General features: G+C 43.9%; 1 protein-coding gene across 14 annotated transcripts in view; it reads right to left on the bottom strand.

The window, feature by feature from the left end:
• The window catches only part of ROCK2 (Rho associated coiled-coil containing protein kinase 2), a 143,850-nt gene extending 129,435 nt beyond the window's left edge, over nt 1-14,415 (bottom strand). For 4 of the 14 annotated variants that reach the window (XR_007403332.1, XM_049096146.1, XM_035700671.2 and 1 more), the window contains exon 1: nt 13,831-14,415. Coding sequence is in view for 9 of the 14 variants with exons in the window: in XM_049096146.1 (XP_048952103.1) it covers nt 13,831-13,971 (141 nt within the window). In the remaining 5 variants the exon portion in view is untranslated. The remainder of the gene's footprint in view (nt 1-13,830) is intronic. The other 10 variants (XR_007403337.1, XR_007403336.1, XR_007403333.1 and 7 more) reach the window with 4 other exon arrangements.
• Nucleotides 14,416-15,441: the final 1,026 nt, after the last annotated feature.

Here is a 15,441-nt window from a genome sequence, read left to right on the forward strand (position 1 = left end):
CCTTAGTAAAAATTTAAAAAACAAAATAACAAGTACAGGAAGCAGTGCTCAGCATCATTTATCATTAGTAAAATATACTATCATGGTTATCACCACAGAGACATACAATGTTCAGTGTTCTCTGAACATATGGAAAAACTGGAATCCTCATACATTGCTGGTGGGAATGTAAAATGAAACAGCCATTCTGGAAAAGTTTGTCAGTTTCTTAAAAGCTAAGCATAAAAGGGGGGAAAAAAAAGTTAAGCAGAGGTATACCATATGACCCAGCAATCTAACTCCTTAAAATCTAGATTAAGAGAAATAACACACATCCATACACATATGGTGACTTCATAAACAAAATACGGTATATCATATACAATGGAATATTAGCAATAAAAAATAACAAAATACTGACATATGCTCCAACACAGAAGAACCTCAAAAATGTTATGGTAAGTGGAAGAAACCAGAAACAAATAGCTGAATACTGTAGGATTCCACTTTTATGGAATTTCCAAAAAGAAAAAGAAAATCTTACAGAGAAAATGTATCAGTAGTTGGCTTCCCTGGGAGTAAGTAGTGACTGCAAACATGCTCAAGGAAATTCCGAGGGGTTAATAAAAACGGATCATGATAATGGCTGCACAACTCCATAAATTTACTGAAAACCAGTTTATTGTATACTTATAAATAGGTGAACTCTACGATATGGAAATTATAGAATAAAATAAAAAGAATAAAAAGAACTAATGGGGCACCTGGGTGGCTCAGTGGTTGAGCATCTGTCTGCCTTTGGCTCAAGTCATGATCCTGGGGCCTGGGACTGAGTCCCGCATCGGGCTCCTCACAGGGAGCCTGCTCCCTCTGCCTGTGTCTCTGTGTCTCTCATGAATAAATAAATAAAATCTTAAAAAAAAAAAAAGAATTCAATAAACAATATACCTATGTTCAACACCTGCTGACCACTCTCTGCCAGACTTTTATTTCAGAGCTCATTCTAAGAGCAAATCAGAGACTGAAACACTGTCTTCTCAACTGTACTACATCTGAAGCCTGTATTTATCATTCAACCAACAATTATCAAGAACCTACTACAAGCAAGATACTGTGTATTGCTCTACTTTGCTGACAGCCATTATTATTATATGGAGAAGAAAAATCATACTCTAATTCTCTTCCTTCTATACCTGTTTTAAATTCAACGCAAAGAGAACATGAAAAATCAAGTATTGGGATTTATTAGATAAAGAACAGATTATCACAAACAATAAACATTTTTTTAAGATTTTATTTATTCAAAAGAGACACGCAGAGAGGCAGAGACAGAGGCAGAGGGACAAGCAGGCTCCATGCAGGATCCCAGGACCACGACCTGAGCCAAAGGCAGACACACAACAACTGAGACACCCAGGTACCCCCAAACAATAAACATTTTAAAGCGACATAAAAAGGGGATCCCTGGGTGGCTCAGCGGTTTAGCGCCTGCCTTTGGCCCAGGGCGTGATCCTGGAGTCCCGAGATCGAGTTCCACGTCGAGCTCCCGGCATGGAGCCTGCTTCTCCCTCCTGTGTCTCTGCCTCTCTCTATGTCTATCATAAATAAATAAATAAATAAATAAATAAATAAATAAATAAATAAATAAATCTTTAAAAAAAATAAAATAAAGCGACATAAAAATGCTAGGAATCAGAATGCTTGATAATATCTGAAAAATTGTTTAAACAGTCATTCATAGTGAGTTATAATAACACTCTTGACCCCTGATCAAAAGTTCTCATGCTCTCTGGCTTTCTTTTAATTTTGTTAATCAATACTGCCTACTATTAGTAACAGTCAATATACCATTTTAAAGAATTTCACCTTATGTACAAACCAACCAGCATTTCATCTGTCCTTACATATGAAGCACTGTTTCAACACAGGCATCACCTAGGTATATAAAAAGGAATTGGATATATTTAACCAGAAGAAAAATTAGGGGGTGAGGGGAATAGATGAAACTCAATAAATGATAAAAGCTGTACAGCCTACACAAAGTCTTTACTTCACTAGAATAAAATTAGCTTAATTCCTTTCCAAAACAAATTATTTCACCACAATCCAGAAAATGTCCAAATCATTATTCACTTTTCCTACCTAACCTCCAATTAATTCTTTCACTCAAGGATATCCTCTTTGTATATACAGATGTTTACTTATGTTCTTTCCTACAAATAGGTAAGAAATAAGTGACAAGAACATATATCAAAATGTTTATTTGGAGAATACTTTAAAGCTCTTTAAACAGGAATATAGGGACGCCTCGGTGGCTCAGCGGTTTGGCGCCTGCCTTCAGCCCAGGGCATGATCCTGGAGACCCGAGATCGAGTTCCGTGTCAGGCTCCCTACATGGAGTCTCTCTCTCTCTGCCTGTGTCTCTGCCTGTGTCTCTGCCTCTCTCTCTGTATCTCTCATTAATAAATAAATAAAATCTTTTTAAAAAATTATTTAAAAAATAATAAAAATAAACAGGAATATATTTCTACAGGTTATCACTCCTGTTACTTAAAAAATTATCTGTTAGTTCATGTATCAAAAATTTACCGGACACAACAATAAAAAAAAGACGCATGTCCTAAAAGAGCTCATCAAATAAGCTCAAAACCAAGTATATAAGACAACACTTAGTGTATTAAGCATTCCTTATCATAATCACAGGTAATTAAGATAATGCCAACTCTGTTCTGCTGTTTCCATCTAAAGTACTACTAGAGGAAGTTCTACTATTCATTTCCCTGGCATATAAAACAACTCTAATGTGTTAGAAATCAGTTCCAAGTCTATAATCCCTTAAAAAGGGGCGGGGGGGGGGGGAGCCCAGGTGGCTCAGCAGTTTAGCGCCGGCCTTCAGCTCAGGGTGTGATAGGAGACCTAGGATCAAGTCCCACATTGGGCTCCCTGCAGGGAGCCTGCTTCTCCCTCTGCCTGTGTCTCTGCTTCTCTCCCTCTCTCTCTCTCTGATTCTCATGAATAAATAAATTTAATTTTTAAAAAAAGAAAATTTGGGGGGCTCCTGGGTCTTTCAGTTGGCTGAGCGTCCAACTCTTGATTTCGGCTCAGGTCATGATCTCAGGTCAGCCCGTGTTGGGCTCTGTGCTTAGTAGAGTTTGCTTCTCTCCCCCTCCTCTCCCTCTGCCCCTCCCCACATGCTGTCTCTAATAAATAAATCTTTAAAAAAAGAAAAAAGAAAGAAAATTTCTATCAGTTGCTTTATAACTAAAAAGTCTAAACTCTCAGAGAATAAAGGAAATCAGATATTGAATAATAAGTGATCAATTAACTATAACAAAAAATGTATAAAGCACTTTAGTTATCTGAACAAACAACTTATCACAATCAAGCAACAAAACATAAAATCCCTCTTGGAATTATTGAAACACTCCTCCAAATTATCAAAGATGAACCAAAAACGAATCTCAATATTTCCTTTTTGTCACACACAGAGACAAACACAGAAAGAGAGAGAGGGAAGGAGGAAAGGAGGGAGGAGGAGAGAGCAAATGAAAGAGTAAGAGAGAGGGCAGCCCTGGTGGCTTAGCGGTTTAGCACTGCCTCAGCCAGGATGTGATCCTGGAGACCTGGGATGGAGTCCCACGTCGGGCTCCCTACATGGAGCCTTCTTCTGTCTCTGCCTACCCCCCCCCGCCCGCCCCCGTGCCTCTCATGAATAAATAAAATCTTAAAAAAAAAAAAGTAAGAGAGAAAGATAATGAGAGAGCGTGCACGCGCGCACACACACAAGAATGAGTGCGAAGTACTAACTATTGTGATCCAAATGCTTTCCAAAAAGATGAGTGAGGGTCATCTGGGGCTGTTAATTGCATAATTTACAAATCTATCTCCATAATCCAATCATTTTATAGAAAAAAAAGTACAGATAAGAGGGAAGAATAACTATAATTAAGGATAAAGAAGAGACAGTTTTAGTAGAGTCCCAAATACCACCATGATTTGACATTAATTTAAATATTAAGCTCTATATAACAAGCTGTCAGTGGAAAATGTTATTTTGTGGGGGTTTTTTCCCCCACAAAAGCCGTAAGTAGCCTTGAGTCACTCAAATTCTCTTCACGGGTAACTGTGATCACTAACAGCTTATATATATATTTTTTTTGAATGTCAGCATAGAATATTTTTCTTAGGTACGCTACACACCCAGCGTGGAATCCAATATGCAGGGCTCAAACTCAACCCTGAGATCAAGACCTGAGCTGAGAGTCAGACACTTAACGACTCAGCCACCCAAGCATCTCAAGAGTAGTATTTTTTTTTTAAGATTTTATTTATTTATTCATGATAGAGAGAGAGGCAGAGACACAGGCAGAGGGAGAAGCAGGCTCCATACTGGGAGCCTGACACGGAACTTGATCCCGGGACCCCAGGACCACTCCCTGGGCCAAAGGCAGGGGCCAAACCACTGAGCCACCCAGGGATCCCCCAGAGTAGTATTTTTAAGTACAGTTTTAAGCAGTATTTCCATGAAAAAACTCAAGACACCCAAATGGAAGACCAAATCTATAATCATTATCCTCTTTCCTCCCACAAGCACCACTCTCCAAATAGAAAGTTATAAGACAAGAACAAAGAGATATAAACAAAGGCTTCCAATTATTATTTTGGGTACTCTAATATTTATCACAAACTTCCTGATAAAATCTTCATACCCCTATTTCATGGTTTCCATCAGAATTCAAAATGCAATAGAAATATCACTAAAGATAACACTAAAAATAAAATTATTAAAGTACTAAAGGAAAATTAGAGTGTATGATATCATAATCTTGGGTGACGGAGAATGTCCTCAGAATGACATCTAAGCCAAAGATCACTCTACAATGAGAAGGGTGATAAATTTAACTATACAAAAGCTTCTATTATTCATTAAGTGTAAAAAAAATTAAAATGACAAAGCACATGTTCGATGTAGTTCTACTTTTTTTTTCTATTTTACTTTTTCAGACAGGTATTTATACCTAAATGTTAACTCTATGTGGGGAGACTAAATATGTCACTTGCATTTATAGTTTTATTTCTTAAATTTTCTACAATAAGAACATATTATTTTGGGGGCACCTGGGTGCCTCAGTGGTTGAGCATCTGCCTCTGGCTCAGGTTGTGATCCCAGGATCCTGGGATCGAATCCTGCATCTAGTTCCTGTAGGAATCCTGCTTCTCCCTCTGCCTATGACTCTGCTTCTCTCTGTGTGTCTCTCATGAATAAATAAAATCTTTTAAAAAAACACTTTTTATAATTACAAAAATTTACATCTTTCTTCCCTTCAAAAAAATAAAATCTAGGTTTTTTAACCACAGTTGCCTGCTGATGTCCTTCAGGTAAAAAGATAAAACTACAAAATAAATTTTGAATAGAGCATGGGTTAAACAATAGAACTGTAACAAATATAGTTACTAGGAGGTAGATAGACAAATAAAAAACCCACCTATCAGTAAATTCATTTTTGACAAAGGCACTAAAGCAATTCAATCAGAAAAGTGTTTTTAAAAACCTGGTGCTGGTGACTATAGTTAACAATACTGTACTGTGGGTAGTCCCAGGTGGCTCAGCAGTTTAGCGCCGCCTTCAGCCCAGGGCGTGATCCCGGAGTCCCATGTTGGGCTCCCTGCATGGAGCCTGCTTCTCCCTCTGCCTGTGTCTCTGCCTCTCTGTCTCTCTCTTTCATGATTAAATAAAAAATCTTAAGAAAAAAAAATATTGTACACTTGAAAGTTGCTAAAATAGTAAATCTTAAATATTCTCACACTAACAACAATAGCAACAAACCACAGGGTAATTATGTGAGGTGAAGAATGTAAATAACCATTACTGTGGTAAGCAATTGGCAATATATACATATACTGTATACATACATACTGTATACCTTAAACTCATATAATGTTATGTGTCAGTTACGTATCAATAAAGCTGCAGAAAAAATGATAGTCTGGATAACTGGATATGGGAAGTACCAGTGGGGATGGGGGAAATGAACCTTGAGCCCTAACTCGTATCACACACTAAAACTGGCTTCACATCTATCTTAGACCTAAATACGAAAAAACTATAAAATTCCCAAAGGAAAGAAAAAGAGAATATCTTTGTAACATGGGGAAAGGCAAGTCTCTTAGGCAGAGAAAGCAATAACCACAAAAATTTTTTATTTAAAAAAAAAAAAAAAAACACGCCACAGACCGGGAGAAAACATTTCCAAACTTTTGACAAAGAACCACGTATAGGATAAAGAACCTGTATAAGCCACTAAAGAACCCAAATTTTTTTAAATGGGCAAAAATGTGAACAAATATTTCACAAAGGAAGATACACAAATGGCCAGTAAGTGCCTGAAAAATCTGTTATCATAATGATCAAAAAATTGCAAATTAAAATCACAATGAGATACCAGTACCCACCACCCACAGAGTGGCTAAAATTTAAGACTCGGTGTTGGGGAGGAACTGGAACTCTCATTCACTGCTGTGGGAGTGTAAAATCCTATGACCACTTTGGGAAAAGATCTGGCTGCCTCTCTACCTCTCTCTTCTTTAAGACTTTAAGTAATCTCTACACCCAATTTGGGGCCTGAAGTCACAGATCAAGAGTCTTATGCTTCACCAACTGAGCCAGCCAGGTACCCCCATCTGGCTACTTCTTAAAAATTAAACATACTTCTACCTTATGACCTAGCAATTCCACTACTAAGTATTTACCCAAAAGAAATGAAACATGGGACGCCCAGGTGGCTCAGCGGTTTAGAGCCTGCCTTCAGCCCAGGGTGTGATCCTGGAGTCCAGGGATCAAGTCCCACATGGGGCTCCCTGCATGGAGCCTGCTTCTCCCTCTGCCTGTGTCTCTGTGCCTCTCTCTCTCTCTGTGTCTCTCATGAATAAATAAATAAAATCTTTAAAAAAAAAAAAAAAGGAAAAGGTACTTTAAAAAAAAATGAAAACATATCCTCACAAAGACTTAATACAAGATTGTTCTTAGCAAGCTTGATTAAGTATCAAAGCATGTAATATATTATATATAATAGCCAAAAACTCAAAACAGCCCAGGTATCCATCAAGAGGAAATGGCTAACACACTTTGGTTGCACATTTATTGGAATACCACTCAGTCATAAGAAAGGAGCAAGCTGCTGATACACATAATAACATGGATGAATCTCAAAAACTATGCTAAGCTAAATACATAAGATACAAAAGAGTACACACTATACAGGATTCCACTTATATGACCTTCAAGAGGCTAAAGTAATCTTTAGTACCAAAAAAAAAAAAAAAGAAGAGTGATAGAATCTATGGGAAGGGGATGCAGAATTAGCTGAAAAGACATATAAGGAAGATTTCTGGGTTGGTAATAACATTCTGTATCTTGATAAGGATTTGCATTACGCAAGTGTGTGCACTGGTCAAAACCCATCAATGTATACTTAAGATCTGTACGTATCACTGTATGTAAATGTAATCTTTAAAAAGTCTAAACAAAAAAAATTAATAAAAAAATTAAAAGCCTAAACAAATACTGAACTATACTCAACAAAGTGCATGCTGAAGTACTTAAAGGAGCATACCAATAGTTACAATTTATTTTAAATGAATCAAAACCAAAAGATATAGCAAGAGATAGATAAAGGGAGGGACAGATGCAATAAAGCAAATACAGCAAACTAGTAATTACGTGATCAGTATACAGATGTTCAGCATCAATTCTTTCAACTTTACAACACTTTGAAATTTTCCATAATAAAATTTTGGGAGAAAGGGTACATGGGAGGCTCAGTGGGTTAAGCGTCCAACTTTTGGTTTTCGCTCAGGTCATTATGCCAGGATCCTGTGCTCAGGGGGTAGTCTGTCTGAGATTCTCTCTTCCCCTTCCTTGCCCCTCTCCTGGCACTTGCTCGCTCCCTTGCTCCCGCGTGTGCTCTGTTTCTCTCTCAAATAAATCTTTTAAAAAATGTTGGTGGAAGAGTTAAACTCTATCCATTATTTTGTTTTATATCTATATCTTAAAACCCAACAATTCTATATATATATATACATATATGTGTGTGTGTGTATCTTAAAACCCAACAATTCCAATCCTAAACACATACACTGGCCTATAGATACTTCACATGGGCTCCAGTAATGTTCACAGTAATTCTGTCCATAATAGCAGAAAAGAAAAACCACCTAAATATCCATTAAATAGATTGGAGCAATATGCTTTGGTTTATGGTAGCAGTGAAAATGAATAAACCACAATGTGGGTACATCTGGGAAATATAACTTTGATTGAAAAAAACAAGTCACAAAACATAGTATAAAAATTTTGACCTTTTTTAAAGTTAAAAAAAGTAAGTAAAACTTAAGCAGTACTGTTTAGGGATACATACAAATCTGGTAATCTATAAAATAAAACAAGGAAATAATAAAAATCTTGGAGGAGGGCACCTGGGTGGCTGAGTCGGCTGACTCTTGATTTCAGCTTGGATCATGATCTCAGGATCATGAGATCAAGGTCCATACTCAGTGGGGAGTTGAGATTCTCTCTCTCCCTCTTCCTATGCCCCCACCCCTGCTCACTCGAGCACACATTCTCTTTCAAATAAATAAATCCTCAAAAAAATTTCAGGGCAACAGGAGAGAATGCATGAAGACTGATCAAGCAGCAACACATGGTAACTTCAACAGGCTAGTGTTCTATTCATTAAATTGGGCAATGATTTCATGAATGCTTGTTTTTTATGCTTCATAATTCATATTTTCATGCTATATTCTCTTAATGCTTAGAATATTTCAAAATTCAAAATGGGAAAAGAGGACTACTGGATCAGGATTCAACTAAAACAACTTAGGTTTCAAGATACTTATTCACTATTTCTTTATAACTACAGTGTTAAAGATGTATGTAAGTCTTCACTGGACTTATATTGGCAAGATGTTTCTGAATTTTCTGGATTTTAGAATGGCAATAAAGTACATATACTATATATATATATATACACACACACACACACACACACACACATACACACACACCATATAAAGTACTTTCCTGAAAACCCTTTTTTTTTCTTTTTCTTTTTTTTTTTTTTTTAAGATTTATTTATTCATTCATTCAGAGAGAGCCAACAGAGAGGCAGAGACAAAGGCGGAGGGAGAAACAGGCTCCATGCAGGGAGCCCGATGTGGGACTCGATCCTGGGTCTCCAGGATCACACCCCGGGCTGCAGGCGGCGCTAAACCTCTGCACCACCAGGGCTGCCCTTCTGAAAACCCTCTTGCAAGTCTCCTGTAGCACTCTGAAATCAAACACTTCAATTTTTTTATTTTTTTGATGTTTCACCAAGGAAAAGCTATCCCAATTACACCAAGAGGGACACATTGATTATAAATATTCTAACATCAGATCAGGTCAGATGTTATGATCAAGTAAGTCGTCAAAAACTTGGTTTTCAGGCAGCCCAGGTGGCTCAGCGGTTTAGTGTCACCTTCGGCCCAGGGCATGATCCTGGAGACCCGGGATCGAGTCCCATGTCGGGTTTCCTGTGTGGAGCCTACTTCTCCCTCTACCTGTGTCTCTGCCTCTCTCTCTCTCTCTCATGAATAAATAAAATCTTAAAAAAAAAAAACTTGGTTTTCTGAGTTCGTTATATAGCAAAATTGTAGGTGAGGGCTGTGGACCTGTACTTTCAAAGAGGTTCAACTTTACCTAAACAGTAAATTCCATGCATTACTTTTTTAAACCTTTCTAGCTAATTCATTTTCTTTAATGATCATCAAAACACAAATTTTGAAGTAATCCCCTTTATATTATAAATGCTCAACTTTTATTTCACAAAAGGAAAACATGTATAAAACAATTTCTCAATTTTTTTTCTATTTCACTTGTATATCTTTATAATACACTTATTTGTCAGTGGAGAAAAAATACACATAAAATTTTACTTTAGGCAGATAACCAGTACTAAGCTGAAATCTAAGCAATGTGATAAGAAATATGTGTATACAGTTTACTGGTATAATGAAATCAATAAAAAAAAAAAAGCATTTTGTACTAAGTCACTGAAATTCATAAATAAAATTTTAATCACCTTTCCCCATCAACACCGGTCTAAAGAAAACAGTTTACTCAAGCCTGATCCCATTTACTCTTTTAGTAAAACACATTAAAACCCAAAAGCACAGCTCTTTAGAAAGATCTTCAGAGGCACCTGGCTGGCTCAGTTGGTAAAGCATACAACTCTACCTCAAAATTGTGAGTTTGAACCCCATATTGGGTGTAGAGATTACTTAAAAAATAAAATCAAGAAAAAGGAAGGAAGGAAGGAAGGAAGGAAGGGAGGGAGGGAGGGAGGGAGGGAGGGAGGGAGGGAGGGAGGGAGGGGAAAAGACATCTCTCCAGCATATTAAAGCACAATTCTTTTTACCATATTATTTGGGAAAGCAGTATGAGAAGCTGAGTCTTGACAACAAAACATGGATGTTTACCAAAAAGTTTCAAACACTGCAAAAATGTACCACTGAAGTTCCTCTCCTCCAAACAAGTATGATAGAAACAAACCTCTCCCAAAACTCTCTTTTAGGGGCACCCAGGTGGCATAATCGGCTAAGCATCCTCTGTTTGGGCTCAGGTTGTGATCTCAGGGTTGTAAGATGTACCCCTAGTTGGGCTCTGTGCTCTGCAGGGAATCTACTTGGGATTCTTGCCTCTCCCTCTTCCCCTCTCCAACCCCCCCCCCAACCTTCCTCTTCTTTCTCTCTCAAATAAATAAATAAATCTTAAAGGGGGGGGGGGTGAATCCTCCATTTTTAAATAATACCAACCAGCCCACAATCTGTAACCACAAAAGGGATACACTCGCTTCAGATTAATTTAAGGACCTATGCAAAGCAAGGAGCATCTGCAGAGAAAAAAAGACAATTTGGTCTTTTAACACTGACATAGTCTTAGAATCCAGTCTGCAGAGAAAAAAAGACAATTTGGTCTTTTAACACTGACATAGTCTTAGAATCCAGCTTACCTATGTTTGATGATTGCTAGCACTTTTCTGATAGTAAATTCAAATTATAATGCTACTTATTCAAAATTATATAGCAAGAAAGAGTTGCCAATAAAACCATTCTCCTTTTCAAAGGAAATTTAAAGCAATTAGCAATTAACTATGGTAACTGCACACCAGTGAGCTAAATGTAATGAGCACTACTTATGTACCAAGCACTGAGCTAAGCACTTTGCATGTAATCTCATGCAACATTTTTTTTCCTACAAAGAGAGTTTTACCTTCTAAGAATAATTATACAGTAACTTCTGGTATATTTCATCTCCATATTTTTGTCATCTTAGTATACAATTTTAAGTGGTACTTTCTGAGCACCTGAAAGAAGTAATTAAGACTCATGGCTGTGTTTTCATTTGACTATATTACTTAAGTTTTCCCTGTTAAAGAAAGACTTATTTTCTACAGTAAAGCCAAAAGAAGTGCCATATGCAGTAAAACAATCATCAGTGATGTACAGGCTAAACTGTAAGGTTTCAAATCTTTAAAGTGATCCCAGCCCTTATTTCATTAGTATTTCAGGAAGTATGTTTTTACTTTTTTTTAAAGACTTTATTTATTCATAGAGACACAGAGAGAGAGAGAGAGAGAGAGAGAGAGAGGCAGAGACACAGGCAGAGGGAGAAGCAGGCTCCATGCAGGGAGCCCGAGCCCGACGTGGGACTCGATCCAGGGTATCCAGGATCACGCCCGAGGCCGAAGGCGGCGCTAAACCGCTGCGCCACCAGGGCTGCCCAGGAAGTATGTTTTTATAACATTCTCGTAAAGATTAATTCATGGAGTTTCTGTTTGGAAAGATAAAAAAAAAAATTGTGGAACTGGATAGTGGTGATGGTTGCTGCACAACAATGTGAAGGTAATTAATGCCACTGAACTGTACGCTTAAAAATGGCTAAAGTGGTAAATTTTACGTAAATGTCACCACAAAAAAACACAATCATTCTATTTTGTGCAATACACATAATTTAAAATTAATGTACTATAATACAGTCTAAAAATTTTTTCAGCTCATTATTTGAAATAGAAGCCCTGCAACACTGCTCCAAAGAAAAGAGTAAGGGGACAATTTTTGGCCTGGTAAGATTTACTTCGACTCAGAACCAGAATATTTAATCAACTAAAAACAGGAATAGCAAAATCTGTCCGGTCAGCGGCATCTAATGTCAACTCTCATACCAACGATACATCACCTTAATAACAGTGTAAAGTGTCTTGGCTGTATTGAGCGCCCAATAAATGAATGGACCAAACTGTTGACTAAAACGTGTAATGTTGCACTTTTAACAACAGCCTTCACTTTAACAGTCTAGAAAATACTCTAACGAGACAGAACGCGTGAACGCAATACAGGTATAAATCGCTTCGGTTCAAGTTCGGAATGATCGGAATAACTCTGATTAACGTGAGGAAAGACCCAAGAGATGAAAGTGATGGGTCGTTAAAATCTTCTATCTGGGATTGAATATGAACCTGATGGATACTTGCGGTACTATTTTTAACTGAACTTTCTGGCCTTAGGTCAAAGTTTTGCTAGCAAAATGCCAAAGTGGAAACGCTGGGAGCGAAGCCCGGAGCCTCTGCTTTGGCCTAGGCGAAGTCATGCCCTTCGCGCTAACGAGGGACCAGGGCGTCAGGGTGCCATGAAAACACACAAACCACACGCTGACGCGAAAATCGGGGAGACGCCAGGGCGAGGACGTCGGACGGGACGCAGCCCATCACCACGTCCCGCTCCTGCACCGAGAGGCGGTCTTCAGCCAGGTCCTGCCCCGTGGCCAACCCGCGCGGACTGAGTCACCCCGCCAGCGAGTCCAGAAACCCCAAAGGATAACCAAGGACTTCGGGAGGAAACGTCGGTTAATCACTAGAAAGGGAGGAGGCAGTTTTCCTCGGCCTTACAGTCACCAGGTCTCTCCCAGCGGGGAGTTCAAGTGAAAATTTGAGTTGTGGCGGAGAAAACATCCAAAGGGTCCAAGGATCGCCCACGCAAATTCCAGTCCTCCGGAGTGACCTCCTAGCCCGGAGCATCTCCTGCACCTTCCTCTCCAACCCCGGGGTCAAAATCCACACCCCCTTCTTCCAAACATCCGTGCAGCTCCACGGCACACGGGTCCCACCGCACCTGGGCGGTACGACCGTCGGGGCTTGGCCGAGCGTGGAAAATACGCACGGCAACTCGACGGTGCGTTTCTGATTTCTAAGACCTGCTCCTTTTCTTAAATCAAGAGCCAGGGAGCAGCCTTTACGTGCTGACTAGGGACAGGGGTCTTCCACGAGCTGCCTGAGGAAGGACGGACCGCGAGAAGGAGAGATCCCTTCTCCTCGACAGCTCGGACGGATTCCTTGGCCCCGGCTCTTTGTCATCTCCCCAGAGGGCGCGCGGCGGGTTTCCCCGGCCCCGACCCCGACCCCGACCCACGGCCCGGCGCCGCATGCCGCTGGCCTGGAGGCTGCAGGGCGCCCCCGCCCCCCCCGCACACCCTGCAGCCGCCCCCCCCCCCCCGGCCCAGGAGAGGCGGGGAGCGGGGCCGGTGCTTCCTCCCGGGGCGGCGGGCGGCGGGCGGCGGGCGGCGGGCGGCGGGCGGGGGTGACACCCGCTCCGGGAGGTGGGAGCGGAGGAATCCAGCGCGTCTCCAACTGCTGGAACTCGGTCGCGGAAAGTGTCCGGCCTCCGACCCGGGCCCGGCTGCCGGAAGCGGGGCGGGAGGGGCGAGACCTCCCTCCCACGGATGGGTGGGCAGGCGGGGCGGGGCGGGGGGGCACCTACCAGCAAGCTCTCCACGTTGATGGGCGAGCGGGGGTCCCGGATCAGCGCCTCCAGCTTCCTCTGGCGGCTGGCGCCCGCCCCGTCCCCCGGCGCGGCCTCGGGGGCGCCGGGCATTTTCCCGGTCGCCGGGGCCCGGCTCATGCCGCCGCCGCCCGCGCTCCGGCCCGGGGCGCCCCGGGGCCTAGCGCCGCCCCCCGCACCGCCGGCTCCGGGCGGGGCTCCGCCGGGGCCCACCGCGCGCCTGTCGCGCCGGCTGCGGCTCTCAGCGCCGGCCCCGGGGGCCCGGGGTCGCCCGGCGGGGGCGGCGGCGGCGGCGAGCAGACGGCGTCCCCGCCCCTCAGTCAGATTCGCGCCGCCCGGTCCGCTCGTCCGCCGGCCGCGAGCTCCCTCAGGACTCCGAGGGCGGGAGCGGGGGAAGCGGCGCGGCCACCGCCGGGCTGCGCCGCCCCGCCCTCCGGCGCTCCGGGAGGCCGAAAACCCGGGCTCGGGCCGCTACGGCCGCCGCCAGCCCGCCCCCATGCCCGCCGCGGCAGCCCCGCTCCACGAGCCCGCTCGCCTCACACACTCCCGCGCGGACCGCGTCTCCGGCCGCGCGCAGCCGCTACCCACAAGCCCCTCGGGCCGCGGCCGCCCGCGCGCGCCCCCGCCCCGCCCCGCCCCGCCCCGCGCGCGCCCCCGCTCGCCCCGCCCCCCCCGCGCGCACGCGCGTGCGCCCCCGCCCCGCCGCCCGCCGCCCCTTCGCCTCCATGTTTTTTTTTTTTTTTTTTTTTTTTTTTTTTTCTTCTTTTCGTTTCCTCTGTCGGTCCCGCGCCGCGTCTCTCCTTTTGGAGCCTCTTTCCCTCCCCGCTTCCTCCCCCCCCGCCCCCTTCGAGTTCCCCGGGCGCGCGGCGGCCCTGAGCTCCGGCCGGGGGAGGGGGGAGGGGGGAGCGCGCCGCGGCCGCCTGCGCCTGCTCGGGAGGGCGACCCCGCGGCCTCGGGGCCCGGCATCCCCCCGCCCTGCCCCTGCCCCTGCCCCTGCCCCTGCCCCGGGGGTCGGCGAGGTGGGGGGTGGGGCGGGCGGCCCGTCCCCGCTGACTCAGCGCGCAGCTATGCGGGCCTTGCATCACCCGCGCCGGGATAATAGCGCCCGCCGGCCGCGGCCCCCGCCCGCGGGACTCTGCGCCTGCGAGGGGCCTGCGAGGGGCCTGCCTGGGCCCGGGGCGGGGGGGGGGGGGGGGGGGGGAGGGCCGCGGACGGGCCGGAGGGGCGCGCAGCGGGGTCGGCCACCGCACTCCCCGCCCGGCTTCGCCCCCGGGGCAGAAGTGCTGGGATGCGAGAGCCTTTGTGCAGGTCCCTAGCGGTCTTCTCGCGGCCCCGGGCCTGAGCACCCATCCGCGGAGGAGCATAAAAGGGTGATAGAAGAGGCCTCGGTCCCCAGGCCCTCTCCAGCTCCTCCTTGCCTTTGGGGGGCGGAAGAAGGGCAGGTTACGGGGCAGCTCCTCCGCATTCCTGCCGGCTCGCAGCTCGTGCCATTGGTCCGATCCTCGCAGGGCGCAATCTGAAAAATATTTGCCAAGAGCTATTAAAACTGTTCATTGAGCCCCTTTGACCCAGTAAACCCATTTAAGGAAG

The sequence above is a fragment of the Canis lupus genome, chromosome 17 (genome assembly GCF_003254725.2).
Source record: "Canis lupus dingo isolate Sandy chromosome 17, ASM325472v2, whole genome shotgun sequence".
Lineage (NCBI taxonomy): Eukaryota > Metazoa > Chordata > Mammalia > Carnivora > Canidae > Canis > Canis lupus.